We start from the raw sequence: 18,865 nt of genomic DNA on the forward strand, positions 1-18,865 counted from the left end.
GGCATCAGAGCTCTGGTAAACTAGATCACATGCTAACTACAACGCCCCCTGATATCTTATCATTTAATAAATAAATCTCTCAACATTTAGACTCCTTATGTATACAATCCACGTCAATGACTGTCTTATCCGAGCATTGCAACACCCATAATGCCGGCTGATGCCAAAAACCATGAGACTAATATATTTTATCTCTATCATTTGTGTCAATAATTCCACCAGATCATGGCGACAGGAAGGAGCACCTTTCAACTCAATTAATGGAGGCGAGACAGCCGTCAGCTCTTTGTATATTATATAAACAGTAAATTTTAATCTGGTGGACTTTTTCATGAAATAACCCATAAGTTTTATTTAGATTGATAAGGAACCAGACATTACATTGCTGGGTATGAGACAATGTATTGTAACTTATAATTAATGGTGCACTCTTTGAGATAGCCTAAGGTCATCAACAAATTCCTTATGGTTTATTAAACTAAAGGCTATTTGAATACCCAGGAGACTAGTTATTTTCATCAATTAGGAACTATTAGTCCTGTTCATCAATGTGACTCCATTGCTGCTTCATATAGCAAAGTTATGAATTTTAAAAGAAGAGATTTAGTTATATATTGTGGTTGTTTAAGAATTTCTAACGGTGCATTGAATATGGATAAAGAGAGAAGGTTGAAAGAATAAGTATATTTAATCAAGAATAATAAAATACAAGCAGGATGTATTACAATGCAAAGAACAACATAGTGTGATCACTTTGACAATGCGGTGGGTCTAGTGGGGCTCGCGCGTGTCCTTATTTACTATAAGCCTGCCGTCTGGTTTGAGGGCTGGCTGGTCATTTCTCTTGTCATTGCTCATTGGCTGGTTGGGCTAAAACGTAGGTCACTCGGCATCTTTAGTGTCTGTCTGGGTAGATTGTCAGTCTTAGCTGCCACGCTTTTAACTATCCGGGTTGTGACATTGATTGCCTGACAAATGTGTATCACCTGGAGTCTGTAGGTACACAGCGAATCGTTCCAGCCTCTGCTGAGTAGCAGCCAAATCTGAATAAACAGATATTTCTCATTATAAGTAATATATAAACGAGGGTTACTTTTACTGAAGAGCCGGGAGATAACAATGACAAATCTCTATCAACATGCTAAAGGCAGTGTAAAAGTTAAACTGCCGCCATTTTGATTTAACACCATGAACTTACACAGTAAATTCTCACACCCTACGTAACTCAAGCAGCATCAACATATCTACATAAAGTTACCAGGAGTGAGCCATGATTGATCAACCACAGGCTTATAGAATCAGACCATCAGAGCAATACCACAGCTAGTATAATATATACTAGTAGGTAATTTATAGGTTACTAGCATTGGGTGATACTAGATACTCAATATATGAGGTGGAGAGTAAATAGTCTTATAGGGCTTATAAGAAATAAAAGTACCTGCTCTCCGTTGTCTAGCCTCTTCCCGTAATAATGACGACATCCTCTCGCTGTCCTCCCGCAGCGTTGTAACTTGCTGTCTAGCCTCAACCAATGCTATAAAAGTGAGCGTGAAAAACCATTTGTTACATGTGCCACACTGTTACTGCATATATTAGTGCTTGGATGTAAATAGATCTGCCAATTCTGACATGCATAGCCAATTACAAAAGAAACTGACTTCTCTTCCTCAGTGATGTACTAACAATAGACTAGTGAAATAATAACATAGAAAGTTACCTTCTGCCTGCTGCTGAGTTTGTCTCTGTAGAGCTGATACTTTCTGGTCGCTTTCTATATGTAGAGCAGTAAGTTTCTGGTCACTTTCTATTTGCAGTGTTGCTATTCGTTGTCTAGTGTCATCCAGAGCTGCAACAGAGTGAAAAAAACTTGCTGATAGATATTCAACACTTCCACTGCTCACATTTGACAATGACAGCGTGTGCTGAATACATTGGTGAGTAAATGCACCTTAGCCATCTTAGCCAATTTACCTGCTAACAAGGCTTTTATATGCATTGTTAATTACAAAAGGAACTGAATGAATGGGCATGAAAGCAGGAATGTAAATGGTAGCGCAGAGACTGAGGTGTGTAGAAGCAGGGACTATGTAGAAGCGCAGAGGCAGTGAGTGGGTCACAGAGGCAAGTGCCTAGAGGCAAAGGCAAGTTCCCAGAGACAGAAACAAGCTAGTCTGGCAGATGTGGGTGGCCGAACTCAGTCTTGAGCCGTTCTATAAATATACTCTATGTGCATTGTATATAGTAGCGTAGAGGCTGGGGATCTTGCACACAAGTAGGCAGGCAAATTATGTGGAGTGCGATAGAGTCGTGTACTCAGCAGTGAAATTGCGCAATCGGCCTTTACTTTAAATCAAAAGCGCATGAGCTTCATGGACTCACGCAAGCTTGCGACAGCTTGGCTGGCTGACTGCCAAGTAGGTGGGGCAAACAGGCTGTTAGGTGCTTTTCGTAGGAGCCGAGGCCAGCATACTACTAATAATAGCCGGAGTGCTCAGATAGCTGAACGCTGCAAATTTGCTCAAGCTTTTTGCAAGGCGAAACTTTCTTGAACATGCGGATCTATGCATTCCGGCTGGCTGGTTGCTTGACAAAGGTTCTATACACTTTTTCTAATTCCAGAGCAAACTTCTTTCCTTGGCTGAATAACGACTGGCCACTAGATGCATTGAAGCAGCACTTAGTGTGCTACACGCATAAGCCATTCGCGATTCCTTAGGAAAAATTTAATTCTTTTAAAAGTTATAAAACTTTGTAGTTATTGCCAGACAAGCTACACAAAAATAAATTTTGATGTTTTTTGTAAGAATTCCTCCAAGAACTAGCAAATATTAAATTCCTCCAAAATGCAACATCACCCTAGCTGTTCCTAATACACCTGCCACAGAAGAGATAACGCATATTGTCTCATAGTACAGAAGTGTAATGTTTCATATCTAAACACCAGCTTGAACGAATGACTCACTAGTCTATCACCGCTGACTTATCTTACTCAGTACTATACTAACAATGGACTAGTAAGACATTTACATAGGAAGTTACCTCCTGCCTGCTGCTCAGTTTTTTCCTGTAGAGCAGAAACTTTCTGCTCACTATCTCTCTGTAGAGCGGAAATTTTCTGGTCGCTTTTTTTCTGTAGAGCGGAAAGTTTTTGGTCATGTCTCTCTTGCAGTGTTTTTATCTGTTGCTTAGCGTCTTCCAATGCTACAATATAATAAAAAAGAACATGTGGAAAGTACATAGAGCCATAGAAACACAGGCGATTCTAGAAGTGTAAAGGCGGAGGGGTGTAGAAGCAAAGGGGTGTATAGAAAGAGGGGTGCAGAGGCAGGCAGGCACATAGGCAGGAGCCTGCGAGCAGAGGCAGGCTGGCCTGACAGATATGCTCAACAGAATTCAGACTCAAGCTGCAAGCATAATGAATTGTCTTGATCAGCCCGGCTATATGGCCGGCAGATATTTATGCAGGCTGACTGACACCGGCGGCCGGTTGGCAGACCGACTCCATATTAGTGCGATAAAATCAAACTCTCGCCACAAAAACACACAATGGTGGTCGACTTGGAGGCGAAACATGTGATCATTGTGGATTTGGCAGCATAGCTTGAGATAATTTTTTGACTCAGTGAGAGTGAGCAGGCTTGCTTGCAGACAGGGCAATCAATTCGTCTATTTAATGACCAGAACATATAACCATTGTCTACTAAGAGGCAAAAGCGAGAAATCGTTGTCAGCTCGGCAGCGACACAAATGACCGTGATTGTCTCTGCCAATCGGGCAAGAAAACTGGGTGGCAGACAAGCACGGTCAAGCAAGCGGTGGACACGGTAAGATAGACACAGAAAAAGCAGGTGCCAGCAGATGTGGCTGGTAAGCAGGCAGAGAGGGTGGCAGGCAGGTTGCTAATGCTTCCCGCTTGTTTTAAGACATGAGAGTTGCAATAGTAGTAGCGGTCGAGCTGCTATACTATTAAGATAAAATATTAAAGATGAGTGTAGATCGAATAAAATCTAAGAAAAAATTGAAGCTCATTTCAAGTCTACCAGTCTTAAGGTGTCAAGCCTCTGGTAAAACTAATCTTGCTGTTTGATAATGAATTCTCTAAGCAGCACCAGTAAATATGAAACTCTAACAGAACTCAGCACCACACTAGCTGGTCCTGTTAGCATCTGCCATAGAAAATGGAAGCACACATTATCTTAGAGTTAGTAAAATAAGAAAAAGTTAACCTAATTTTAATCTTTATAACAAAGATTAGTATTATTATAGATTTAAAGCCTGAATATTAAAGCAAGAGGCTGCTACAATATGTACTTTAGTCTGTCATTCAGTTTACTACTAAACATGACAGAACGAGTTGATATTTAAAGAGCTGCTAACATAACTTCAATACTACCAGTTTTAAATATTAATATTAATTTAAATACTCAGACTATAAACTGTTCAGCTGGAGGCTGGAGACAAGCAACACTCTGTCTATGCAAGACTCAGTGAGTTTACAGGAAAATAGAGATGCAATTATCCAGGGTATGTCCCAGGGTTCAACAGTAAATGTATACAATGAATGAATTACTAGCATTTAGTTTAGATTTTCAGTCGAAAGTTGCTGAGACTGAAGAGTTTAGCAGTAGAACAGTTCAAGTGAGTAGCTGGTATCACACTGTATAACAATCCTACCTTCTAATACTGACTTCAGCTGCCATCTCTTTAACAGCTCTGATGATTCCTTCTTTCCCATAAACTCAGCTTCCTCCAATGGAGTCCTTTTGTCACTATTCTTTATGTTGAGGAGTGAAGAGGCAGTCACTAGAGACACGGATCCTAACATGACCTTCAGAGCAGTTGTATCTCCTCTGCATGCTGCATAGTGTAGTGGAGTGTCGAGGTCTTTATCCTGTATGTTTAATAGGGAGTCTCTCTGTAGTGAGGAGAAACTGTAGAGGAGAGACTCTAAACACTTGCTCCTTCCACACACTGCAGCCACTGTTATAGCTGTGTAACCATATACAGACTTCTCAGCTACAAACTCGTACTTCCTCTCATCACTCACTGTGTCTATCAGTAACTCTACACACTCACTGTGGTCTCCACTCAATACAGCAAGGTGTAGTGCTGTCCATCCATCCTTCTCCTTCATCCAGAGCAACTCGTCTGCTGTTCTTCTGATTGGTGAGAGAAGCAGACGACAGATTTCTGTGTGGGCTTCTGCTGCAGCTCTCATAACAGCTGAGTATGAGTCATGCTTGATAGTAATCAGTAGCCTCAGCAGCTCAGCTGGTTGGACTGACTCTAAGGCTACCCTCAAAGCACTAATCTCTATCTTTCTCTCTCTCACGTACTTCTTCAGCAGTCCTTCCATGTTTAACTGTAACATATGTACTGCACTCTATTAGATGCTGCATACAGTAAAATATGATAGAGAAATGAGTACAAAATGTGACTCAACTGCAGAGTTGGAAAGCTGCCAACCATAACAGAGTGGCTGCAGCTGAACCCTGGATATTTACAGAGTATTAAAGGTAGGCCAAGGGATGTCAGACTCTGGCAGAGCTGAGAAACATGAAATATCTGCAGTAGGAAGTATTTGCTGGTCTGAATATGACTGATGAATGAGACCAGAGCCTCCTGACCTTAACTTAACCTCACTACATGACAGACTCTATGAGTCTCCTCAGAGTAGAGAGTGATATTCTCAGGAGGTCAGAGTTATATTATAATCACACTGACTCAGTGTCTCTCCTCATCTACTCTATTATTCCCAGTAAGTACAATATCTACAGATGCTAATATAATATATAAGTTATACTTACCTGTTGCTATTCTGTTTGTAACCTGCTCTGACTACTACAGGCTTCTTTATAGCTTGTAGCTGGCTATAATAATGTTATCTGTCTCCTGATTGGCTGAGCTGAATAAGATCAACTCAAACAGTGATTCATGATGAATTTATCAGATATTGAATAAAGGAACAGAAGCTAGTTGTTACTGCAGCTTCATGATTGGCCGGTTCCACAGCCTTGGTTAGTTTCACTTTCTGTTTAGTATTTAAAGTGAAGTTTATCTGCTTAATTTCATATAATAAAATAACAAAAATGATGTTATTTTACTAGTAACAGAATGGCCTCGGGCACTATAAATATTCACATTGTGACCACTAGCAGTAATGGGACGAATAGGAAATTTTATAAAACAAACCTTTATACAATCCATGTTGCTACAATTGAATAGAACTCAAGATAAATATCCGTCTTTGATTAACATGTAAGTACTGAGTACAATGTTTTATATTACATTTTAGTAATAGTCTATCACAAACAGTAAATATTTAATATTTAATTAATATTTTTGATTAATATGTAGGTACTTAATACAATGTTTTATATTACATTTTAGTAATAATCAATCACACACAGTAAATAGTTAATGAAAATATTTAAAGACTCAAGTAAGTACATGTATGTTAAATATCCCAGCATATCAGCTACTCACACTGAGATAGCAACAACAGTGTATAATTTATAGACACTTGCTAGCCAATGTCACACATAGTAAGATAGCTAGTGGCAGGTACTAGTCAAGGTCTACAAATTAAGGCTACTGCTTCTCATATACATTCCCAAATACCAAACACTTAGTTTAAGGGCAGATAATAAACAACATTGAAGTCAAGGATGCTTGAAAGCTTGTTACGCTTTTCAAAGACACATGAAGTTTTGTTTGAAATAAGGATTTGTCTGCACATTGCAAAATGTGGTCATAATTGTGATAAGGTACGCCAGCTTAAATCAATAAAATTAGATATTTTATCTTTGGTCAGTTTATCATGTGACAAGACAAGTTAGCAGTGAGTGAACACGATTTAAGTATTTTTACAACTTTTATAAAGACAAAGTTTGGTATTAGCATCTGCAATCAAAAAGCAGTAGATAAATTCTTTTCAATTTTTTTAACTTACTGTAAAACCTATAAATGAACGTTACCTCCATTTGAACATCACTTCGACATTTTTTTAACTTTACAGACCCATAATAGCAAGTAAAAAATTGTTCTCCAAATTGTAGTAATAATGACTCGGTTCCATTAATAACAAACGATTATAATTAGCTTTCAAAGCAACACAGTAAAAATGAATAATATCTGTATTAGACTAATCGTCAGGGCCGTATCCTCCTATACTGCAGCTACTGCCATAGTAGTACCATTTTGTGAAGATAAAAATCCTGTCATGGAATTGATGTCATCTTTGCTTGATTTTAACACTTTGGCTGGCGAAATTACCAAAAGGTCGTTTATCGGTTGCGTGGGGAAACGACATTTATGTCGCTTTCGGTAGACGTTTATTAAGCTGCCGTCTCGTAACGTTAAACAAAGGATATGAATGCTAGTAAATTTTAAATATCATCAACAAGATATTAGTTGATAAATTAAGATATGAAACGATTACCCGAAAGGCGTTGCTTTGTGCTAAAGAAATCGCGCCTCCTTGGAAAAGAATAAAAGCTGAAAATACCAGTCAACATTGGCTTGACTTTCCAAACGGTAAAATAAAATATTATTTGATCAAATATTATTTGATAGCTCAAACTTAAATCTACTACTACTTGCTCAGTATTATAGACTATAGTATAAGTGCATTATTTTTAACATGGTGCTCTATTCATTTTACCATTCAACTCTAAAATATTATTTTAATAATTTATTTCATAGGAGACTACTCGTCTTCTACACCATTCAGCATTGTACCCGGTAATAATTCTACCTCATGCTAGCTGTGGCCAACCCCTTTAGCAGCTCTCACTCACATTGTATTTTTAATAAGCGTTGTTGAAGACAATCTCAATAAACAGTTATATATTTATAAAAATTTGCTGTTAGAACATGTGCCCATCAGGAGCCAAGTGTGCTAGATTTGCACCATTTTGACTAGTTATACATGTGCATACTAAAGATTTTTCCAAAGGAGGATCCCCAGACCCCACTCCCCCAACTGAGAGGGCGTTCGGTACCTCTCTTAGACTTTTCCTGCAGTACCATTTTCAAACAGGTGGATATTGCCCTGCTAAAAGTAGATCGTTGGTTTGACACGGTATTGATACTTTGATGTATGTAAAAAACGGTTTACATTTACGATGGTATGTGAGTGACTAATTTTAGTGTAAAAGTTGTGCTTAGCGATGTTGCTATAGGTTTATCATTTGCACGAAATGCAACGCGTAGTTGTCTCGCTCTGCTCAAAAAGTTGTTTGAACGTTAATATCACTTAGTTCAGCGGCGCAGAAGAAGAGTTGAGATCAGAAAACATTATGGAAGGTATTGAATAGCCAGAAGATGTTTGTTCTATCGAATGCAACAATCGGAACACAATTGGCGAAGCTAACGAGCAAATATTCAGTTTCAAAAATCTTAATTTTTGTTTCTGCAGGTAGTAAGTATGGTCTGTTTGTCACTTGTTCGTGAATGTATACATTTGTGACATCTGATAACTTATTACTATAAAGCTTGTAAAGTTCCAGATTTATAGCATATATTATTTAATAGCATCATTGCGGTTATCCTGTCAGTTTTGACTGCAAACTGCAGCAAACATATCAATGAATGCAATGAGCTTGTATGCAACTATGTTAAATATAGTATAGCATGATATTATACCTCCAAACTTATAACAACATAAAAAATTTGAAGCACTAACAAATTGCAAGGCAGGGCAACAGAATCACCTGCTATACGAATCATCGCGGGTTAATTGCAAGCAATAGATATCAACTAGTAGAGATATTACTCGGCTTCCCAAGTTTGTTATTTAGACATCATCAACAAGTTAGCAGATTTATTGCTTTCAAAAGAGTTAATGACACTAAGGGTTAAGACATTCACTACGCCTGACAAAGGGTCAAACTTAGCTTTAAAAATTCAGACGAGCTATTTGTAAAATACAACACCACTATCTATTTGACAGCTATTATAAATAGGGGAAAGGTTAAAAATAGAATGCAATATCATTCAAATAGAGGTTTCACAGTAATTTTAGTAGTAAACAATTCTAAATTATAAACCAAATATCATATGACATACCCTCCAAGTCAACTTGATCTGTCATTCAGCCAAAGTTCCTCCGCAGATGACATAGTTTTATTCGAGCAAAGTACAGAATAATCCCCATGTATAGTGAGCGTACATTGTCAACCTTTAGTTGGGTGTATCTAATCCTCAGATAGTTCTCGAAGAGTAATGAAATTCTTGATGATATCAAACTTTTTATTAAGTTGACCTGAAATTGTAAAATAAGATGGAACTGTCCTGGAAGAATTAGCATGATTGTTACTCGTCATGATGCGCCTTACATAAGAATTCCATATAAACACACAAAATCGTTAATAAATAATACAGGTGTGATACAGGATGGAATTAAAACATGTGATACCACTTCTCTATCTGTTTAGGAAACAAGAGAAACAGAGCTATAAACAAAGTATTATTAATAAATTACTAGTTTTAGTTGATAGCTATAAAGTACTACAAACATTACTATTATTAATATTATAATTACTATTATTACTTGTTACTATTATGTCTTACTGGGAGTTTCACCATAGAGTTGACCTCGAGCCCTCTGCATCACACCCAAGGCCCACCTACTATCCTCTATTGTTGAACTCAAACTGACAGTTTTTAGCTATTGCCACACAATGAGGGACCACCCAGTGCTAAAAGTTGAGCTATTTTAAATCAGTGAATGGAAATGAAGAGAGCACTTAACCAATGTGACCAGCTGGCATTCACCAGATTGTCTGTCACATAGTATAGCTTGTAAACAAAACTTCACCGGGCTACTATATTGCTGACTCTCATCTTTTCCTTTTGTGACAATCACCACAGAATTTAGGTTATTTAAAACTGCTTGATAAACTAGGTTAAAAAATCGGCAGTGAAACCTGCGAGTGGTGACAGAATTTTTGGTAATATACTTACTAATATATTATAGTACAAATATATTCTTAGATAGCTATATTAATCCTATGTAAACATCCCCTCTCTCCCTTTGTGAAACGAACAATAGAAACACTGTATGCGTCGATAAAAGAGCGTTTCAACTGGTAACAAATTTAAGATACGAGATGAATTCTGAGCCAATACATGGCTTGAGATATGAGACAAATTAGAGATACTAGCATACGAGACAGTTTCAATGCTTACGAGAACAGCATCACTCATTTTTTCTCATCTAATAAAAATGATTAAGAAAGCTGGCTATGAGTGAAAGTAATAAAAAATATAAAAGTGAAGCAAAATGATCTTATTCGAAAAGTACAAAAATGGAAAACGAAATTTGAATAAGCTTAAGGTAAAATAAAAACTTATTTTTAATTGTATGCGTAATCAGATAAATTAATTTAAGTTAAATGTAAAGTATCTTTAATGTTGCGTAGCGTAACAAAAGTGTAGTGTTCAGAATGAGTTGTAGTCAAGTATTTCCTGAACCACCGCTAGCCTCTACCATCTGTCTCGAAGGTGAGAACTCTGTACAGTACTGCATATAAAGATGTTGTTTTATTGTAGATCATAAACATTAGATATGTTACTTGTTACTCATCTAATTATCTAAATAATTATTGTAGACCATACCCATTAGATAGGTGCTTGTTACTTTGTGACTGCAGGTGGTGAATTAAACCAATGAAAACACATTTCCAATGTAATATCCACTTTAGCTTCTTTATTCTACTGGAAGGAACCAATTAATTCCTATTTATTAAATACATAAGAAAAACAGTTTTGAGATATAATAATTAAAATGAGAGCTATGTTCCAGAACTAATTAGGCTCGTATGTTGAGGTATGGCTCTATTTCTATTGATGAACCAGACGATATTAAAAAGGAGACAAAAATTAGTGAGGTATCATTTGTTAACATCTCTAGATGCTTTGACTAGCAATACATAAAAGTACTTTGAAAGTGATAAACTTGTTCCTTCTACTTCTACAAATTAATTCCTATTTATTAATTACATAAGAAAAATTGTTTTGAGATATGAGAATTAAAATGGGAGCTATGTTCCAGAACTAATTAGGCTCGTATGTTGAGGTATGGCTCTATTTCTATTGATGAACCAGACGATATTAAAAAGGAGACAAAAATTTGTGAGGTATTATTATGTTAAGCATTAGTCAAAGCATCTCTAGATGCTTTGACTGGGAAGGGAACAGCACACAATGTAACAGGAAGCCTACACAAGAAATACGGCAGCTACATGTAGTTGTGATGATCAGGGTACATGATGAGCTGAGATAAGCGAGTCTTGTGGGTGGTGAATAAAGGAATATATCTTTAAAAATAAATATTAGTAATGACATGAAATCTCTGTAAATAGGTAAGGCATAACTGCTATGATAATGAAATGCTTGTTGTAGAAGATTCATGGTTGATGAACGTGACAGATGCTCTTATTAGTGTCACTAATTGATCATTTTCTAATCATTAGAGCAATATGCATATGGAGAGTGTAACTCCCAATTTACAGACATGTGCAGGTCTATGTGATAGATAATCAAGTATCCCTAATATATGATAGATATTGTTGCACCATAATTGTTCTATTCCATCTGCTAGTTTATGAGGCTGAACAATCAGATTATTTGAACATAGAAGAGCACATAACTCCTGAATGTAAAAACAGTATAATATCAAGACCTTTTTGATGCCAGCTGTCATATTGGAGATTGTAATCAACCAAAGGGACAGGTTAGACTTGAACTATGAGAATTTTAAAGAAATACGCTGTTACAGTGGTAGTCAGAGTAAACATAGTCATCAGTTCATGGTTTGCTCCAATTTTAAAATATGGCTGGCAGCATCAAGCAGCAGCACTGAGAATGTAAACATCGGGCGCAGCTGTATGTAGATGCTTCAAATGAATGAAAAGTTAAAAATTTGAAAATAGGAGTACAAACGCAAATAAGATGACATGTTGCTTATGTCATGTGACTAAACACCGCAGTCATGGACTATTGTGTTGATAGTCTAAAAATAGAATAGGGTAAACTGACTAAATAGATGATAAAGAGAAGACAACTGAATAATAGAAAGCACTGGAAATCTAAAACTAAAAGATAAACTGATATGTCTCTCATTTTATCTCATCAGACTTTGAGAGCATGAGAACTCACCGTCAAGATTAAAACTGATGATGAGTGAAGAATGAGACAACAAAACCACAACTACTAAAGAACATAGAAATACTGTTTGACAAGTGTTTTGACATCGCCCAAAACCTCCAGCTCAACTTGAGGTTTCAAAAGAATCATTTTGATATTAAAGCTTGCATACAATTAATGAACATAGCTTGGCTGGATGTGACTGCGTGTACACTGCAAATAGCTTGAGGAAAGTTTTGGCTTATTGCAATGACGTCATACCAATAAATAGGGAATAACAAAAGCACTGACTGAAATGGAAACTAGTGTTTGAGTGCTGTGAATGTGTTGGAAACTAACATCACTTATTCATAAAATATTCAGGAGTATATTAATGAGTTTATGATGGTAGAGCTAGCAGAAGGACTTGGATGAAATGTACCTGATCAAAGTTCTGCAAAGGTGTATATCCATATATATGAATCTCAATGTTTGTGGTCAGTCCAGTTATTGCGTTTAAAAATTAGGAATAAAAAATCTGCCTCGCAGATGATTTGATCTCAGAACCTCCCTGTCGGCAGGCCAGCAATCTAATCCACTACACTACGATAACAAACCTTTCAATGGCTGCTAGCATTTTTATTGCATTGGTTGAAATAATCAAGCTTGAAGCTCATGAGGTCATTAACTAAACAGTTGATTATAGTTACGCAAGACAACTATTATTCAGCCGTCAGCAAACGCGGTCATTGTTTTAGTAAATATAAGTTTACTTTCGCTAGCTTACCAAGTATGTTACTCAAATTCATTGCGTTGTTGTTTATCCCTCGTACAACTGTGCCAGGCATTTGGCTAAAATACATTAATGTGGGAGTCGGTCTGTCCAGTGATAGAGATCAGATTTTAGTGACAAAAATACACTTCACAGAGGATTGGATCTTGGCACTTCCAGTTCTAGAGGCCACGAGCTTACCCATTAGATTATGCCTTCAACTGAGTACAGCAACCAATAATAGTGAAGATATTCATTACGTTAGTTATAATATGCCTTACGACATTACATCTCATGCTGGGCTCTCAGCCTCACCAGATGAATGCATGGTGTAGCAGGAGTAACAAAAGCAACTTATAAACAGTCGTAGGTAGTATAGTGTGGGGATGGCATTTGTTGTTTGAAAAGGTGTTATTGACTATCGTTGGAGTTGTCCCACCGATAGCGATAGTATCAAATTATCAATGAGCAGACAGAGTTCACCGATAGTTATCAAGTGACTTGGCAGCTGGTAAAACTATCGAATTATCGTGCCTGAAGAGATCGAGGACTGTGGGAAGGAATAGGAAAAGGTGATCGAGTTATCAGAGCCATTCAATTTATCAGAACACTGTCACAAGTCCATGTATTTATTAGTCGACAAATGTACAAACTGTATATAAATCAAACGCATAGATGGTTTGCTGCAAATTAAAAAGCTTCTAGTGTGAAGTTTAAAAAAATTTCATCAGAAAGTATCGAGACTTTTCTATCACTTGAGATTGGTTTGTTGTTTGACGTCTTGTGATTGCCAGGACGTATTCAGATGAACAAAACCAAACTTGATCGATGTTGAAATGCTCGGAAAAAAGACATCTTTTTTTGAGCGTTTTAACCCATGATATACAGCCCCCAGGAATGATATACAGGGGACTGTATATCACTGTTTTAACCAAAATCAAATTTGCCGATTTTCCTTTAAGTTTATTCGAAGGTTAGCTCACTTTTCTTAGCTTTTGGAGGGCCATCGCTAATCAGATGATTGGCAAAATTTGATTTTTGCAAACCTTCAGAAAAGTCATTATCGAAAATATTTTGCAGATGATGGTAATAACGACGTCTAAGAACTACTAAAAGTTGAGGTTTGACTCTATGGCTTGAAATAAAGTGATATTCTATAGCGATAACAACCGTCGTAGTGGCCGTTGGGCAAAAAACTGTTTGAGTTAACCAAGTTGAGGTCGAGTTATCTAAAGCAATTTATCATTGCGTGGGAAAGGACCAAACAGATCCGTTCGAGTTAATCTTGTGTTCGAGCTATTCGAGGGCGATAACTATCGAGTTATATTATTTTTTATTATTCGATAACGAGATATTTGTTTCGGATCTTTCGATAGGCTAAAAATAGGCAACAAATTCATATCGAGAAATACAACTATCGACATCGACTATCGAGATATCGCGCAACCCTAGTATAGTGTAAAAGTAATGTGTTAGGTAATATAGTGTAGGCATTGCAATTGTAATTGCAATGTAAGGGTAATGGTAATGTAAAGGGCATTCACTTAGTATTATATGAGTTTAATACGTTACACAAAGGCTACAGTTTAGACACCCAAAAAAGTTCTCACATGTCAGGCAATGTCTCAGGGTCATGATTTTCCTTTTGGCCATTTTGTAAGGAAGACTAAGAGCTGCCCAAAGTATAGCCTATATGATTAGATCACGCTTTTACAAAAAATACCAGGAGTACAATGACGAATGATGAGAGTGGAATGAAAAAAGTGAAAGGTCTTGACAGTTTAGAATATTTTTAATCTTTCATTTATTTTTTATAACTTAAATGTTTGTTGGTTACAATTAGTCTGTTTCTGCTTACAGGTACAACATGTGTGACTATTAAAATTGGAACTCGGCCATCGAATTAAGGAACTTTGCATTATTCTCTCCTATTATGTCTCCTACATTATTGCAGAAGAGAAAATACCCAAAATTACCCTAGCTTAGCTAAAATACCCAATATATGTAGCTACGGCGGTTCATGATGGCGGCGATTAACTGTTAGTTTTTGGGCTTTTAAGAGCTTGTAATCACATCTCGACATATTTTGTACCTACAACACAGCATAGTAAGAAGTGGTGAATCTTTTGATACCAAATAACTGTAATATAAATTTCGTTGCAAGTATACCTTTAACACTAACGCCTCAATCAGCTATTCAAGATTTTGCATTAATTCAGTTTGATTAATCATCATGTTTTTCTGTTTAGTTCACAAAAACAATATAATAATTTTTTATAACTTATTATTGCCTCTAAACTAGTAAAACTAGAAACTAGCTATTAAATTAAGGCACTTTGCTCAGATCTTATTGCAGAAGAAAAAGCACAAGGAAGGTGCTATGAAAATACTCAGTATTTTTATAACAGGAGGCAGTGAGAAGAAAGAGCGAAAGGAATATTACAAAAACATCGCACCATTATATTGACGTTTCCAACTGTACACATATTTTTGACAAGTGATAGCGGGCCTAAACTGAAGCCTACTGTAGCCTGTAATATATCAAAATTCGACTTTTAGCAGTTACTGTAAAATATTATATTAAGAAATCTTAACCTCTCAACTGGGCTGATTACAAACACATGAAGCATCAATGCCTTAATGAATGCAGTTGCCCAAACACATTTGCGCCCATACCACAGCAAGGTTAAATGGTTAAAATAATATGTTCATCGTGAACATAATTTTTCACTGCAGCCGCTACATTTATATATTAAATTTTAGTGTATGAAGATCTGCAATGGACTTACATTTCTGCAAGACATCGATTTATAAAAGTTGCGTACTATTGGATGTTTTGAGTGCTAAACCTTCCTGTTTCTAGGTTATGTGATGTCTAATTTCTGTTGAGTGTAATCGAAAAGTAAATGAGATGTTGTGTTGTTTGAACTACAGACTTCTCTGTTGTTTCTTACCACCACCATACACAATGCATGTATTGCTAGCGATATGAGCCCGTTTTTAATTTCTTTTTTCTCATGTACCACCTATGCTCATGAAACGATAGCCAATACTTGTGAAACTACCATATACATTTTCATATTATAAAAACTTGGAAGCACCAAGTAGCCAACTCGTGCAAACAGGTAAAACGTTTGCACTACTTCAACCATTTCAGACGTAGATATTTATGCAAAACATAAGTTATTTTGTGGAACTAGGCTGGCTTTACCCTAAATGTTGTCTTCCTTGCTTATATTGTGCTACGTATTTTTGTCCACGACATCGGCTGTCATTCTTGGCGCGAGTTAACACTAATAAACTTTGAGTGAAACTGCAATTCTTCGAATATACAATTAGCCACTGAATCGCCAAACGCAATAGAACTACAGTGAAGATATCAAAACAAGCTCTTAGTAAAAACAGCTCTTTTTAATTACCAATATATTATGTTCTCCCACACTTACGCGCTGGCCAAGTGGTGGAAAATCCAATTATAATGATGACGATAATAAGAGATCTGACCAACTTACGTTGACCCGATAGCAAAAAATAATGCCAAAATAGTATAAAACGGCAGGTAAAATACATTGTTGAACGTTCATAATTATTGAAATATGGTTACATAATTGATCAAACACTTAAATGTACAGTCTCACAGACAACATGTGTAGATTCTTCTTGAGACATATTTGGCTTGCGCGTAGCCAGAGTGTGAAACGCAATAATAAAACATAATGCGTTCGCGATGACGTAACCTTAGTTCGATAGGGTAGCCTAACGCGACGTGTCATACCACCGCAAAATCAAATTTGCTACTTTGGAAACTTTTAGAAGGAACTTCAGTTATAATTGCTTGCAGCTGCGTTTAATTAGCCGTCATTTATGAATCGTGAATGACATGTTCAAAGCAGTTAGGTAATAAAATTTCCGATAGGTTTTGAGTCACATTATGCGATCAGTAGCATTGTCTGCCGTATACCTGTAGAAGGGGGGAGGTGACAGTTCTCTAGTGAGAGTTACGTTTATGTTCTGCAAAAGTACCCAAAGAAAATGGTCTATTATAATAATCAGCCAATACATGTGTACGTCCTGTATTATTTTTTTCGAACGAGTTATCAACAAATAAACTATTATAAGCGACTCCATTTGAGCTTTTTATGATAAATGCGCTGGCGGCCGGGTTGAAACCTATAAATATTCGGCACGCGTTTTCCATTCCGAACCAACTATGAAGAACACTATCACAAGTTATGAGGGCAGGTAGTTAAAATGTACTGATATTTTTTCAACTGGCATCTATGTGTATAAATATAACTATACAAAAGTTTAGGCTCAACTGTACCTAAGCATAAGTTTAATTGTACGATGACAGCCCAAACTAAATTGATTGGAATTGGAGAATCCCAAGTACTATAAAAAAGAAACATTGCTTCATCATTGTAAGCCTAGTTGGTTGCTTTAGGTTTTGAATAATTTTGTTTGAATACCAACTTTTGAACAGTCTAAAAAAGAGCAGATTGCACAACCTAGTGAATAGAGTAAACCTAATAAAATAGTTTGTGGGGATTGGCTAAGGATTTAAATTAACCGATTATTTTAACAGCTCTAGTTAAGGCAAGAATAATTTGTATTCATATTTTGTTATATTTCAAAAAAAATTTAATTTATATACTAGAGATTCCCGTCATGCAGCCCACTACCAAAGTGATAATTGAAAAAGAAAGGGTACTGCAGGTTGAGAAATGCAATATTAGCAGTCGAATGGCACTGCAGTGCAATAGGAGAACTGCAATGGTAGCTGTAATGTACTGGGTGTTATTATGTACAACAAACAGGAATAATGAAAGGAAAATGTTATGTTTATATCTCTCCCCTGCAATGGGAGAAATGTAATATTATAAGTAAAATGGCAAGCCGCTGTGTAATATACACAGGCTTGGGGGGGAGGCTGTATATCATTGCTCATAGCAAGCAATAGCAAGAAGTTGTGATATTCATCTATATATCTATAAATTTACGCTGAATTCAAAAATCTAAACAGATTTTACCTGCTTGATCTCCATGGCTGCATGCCTACTTGATCTCTATGGCTGCATGCCTACTTGATCTCCGTGGCTGCATGCCTACTTCATCTCTATGGCTGCTGCATGCCTACTTGATCTCTATGGCTGCATGCCTACTTGATCTCTATGGCTGCATGCCTACTTGATCTCGATGGCTTCATGCCTATTTGATATCTATGTCTGCATGCCTACTTGATCTCTATGGCTGCATGCCTACTTGATCTCTATGGCTGCATGCTTACTTGATCTCTATGGCTGCATGCCTACTTGATCTCTATGGCTGCATGCCTACTTGATCTCGATGGCTGCATGCCTATTTGATCTCTATGTCTGCATGCCTACTTGATCTCTATGGCTGCATGCCTACTTGATCTCTATGGCTGCATGCTTACTTGATCTCTATGGCTGCATGCCTACTTGATCTCTATGGCTGCATGCCTACTTGATCTCTATGGCTGCATGCCTACTTGATCTCTATGGCTGCATGCATACTTGTCCTCTGTGGCTGCATGCCTACTTGATCTCTATAAACTTGATCTCTCTTGAACTATAGAAATAGATGTATATCTATAAGAAAATGTAGGCCTATTTCTTAATTTTGCAGACATTAAAAACGGCTTAGCAGTACCGCAATATTGACTACAGCCGCAGTATCATCAACAAAATCTTTTGAAAAATAATAACAGTAACATATTGCACACCATCGGTCACTATAGGCTTACTTTGATCTTCTAAATTCTAAAGGATATTCTTATAATTAAATCTTATAATAATCCGATAAAACTGAATAATTATTCTTATAATTAAATATTGTAATAATCTTATAAGAATCGTTAAAAAGATATCATCGTCATTTTCTTTACTTTCACTGCTTTGGACATCAATTGGAATATCGAAGTACTCATTATAAGTGTCC

The 18,865-nt window shown here is 36.7% G+C and overlaps 2 protein-coding genes across 2 annotated transcripts in view; both read right to left on the reverse strand.

Moving 5' to 3' along the window:
- LOC137404148 (centrobin-like) overlaps window positions 1–18,865 on the reverse strand; it is a 577,594-nt gene that overhangs the window by 515,234 nt on the left and 43,495 nt on the right. The window contains exon 3 of the mRNA XM_068090304.1: window positions 3,043–3,204. Within this exon, the coding sequence (XP_067946405.1) occupies window positions 3,043–3,204 (162 nt within the window). The remainder of the gene's footprint in view (window positions 1–3,042; window positions 3,205–18,865) is intronic.
- Window positions 676–2,556, reverse strand: LOC137404014 (uncharacterized). The gene is made up of 5 exons (XM_068090169.1): window positions 2,545–2,556; window positions 2,066–2,132; window positions 1,721–1,849; window positions 1,442–1,537; window positions 676–1,043 (listed from the first exon to the last, which is right to left on the reverse strand). The coding sequence occupies exons 1-5, from the start codon at window positions 2,554–2,556 to the stop codon at window positions 940–942; spliced, it is 408 nt and encodes a 135-aa protein (XP_067946270.1). The 3' UTR covers window positions 676–939.

Source organism: Watersipora subatra, chromosome 9 (assembly GCF_963576615.1).
Source record: "Watersipora subatra chromosome 9, tzWatSuba1.1, whole genome shotgun sequence".
NCBI lineage: Eukaryota > Metazoa > Bryozoa > Gymnolaemata > Cheilostomatida > Watersiporidae > Watersipora > Watersipora subatra.

Bases quoted from the DNA above. Each gene is read 5' to 3' on its own strand.
- LOC137404014 (XM_068090169.1), bottom strand. The intron at 1,850-2,065 runs GTCTCTGCGCTA...ACTCTGTTGCAG, and splicing joins CCCTGCTTCTACACACCTCA to CTCTGGATGACACTAGACAA. The intron at 1,044-1,441 runs GTACTTTTATTT...CTGTTTATTCAG, and splicing joins GGCTAGACAACGGAGAGCAG to ATTTGGCTGCTACTCAGCAG.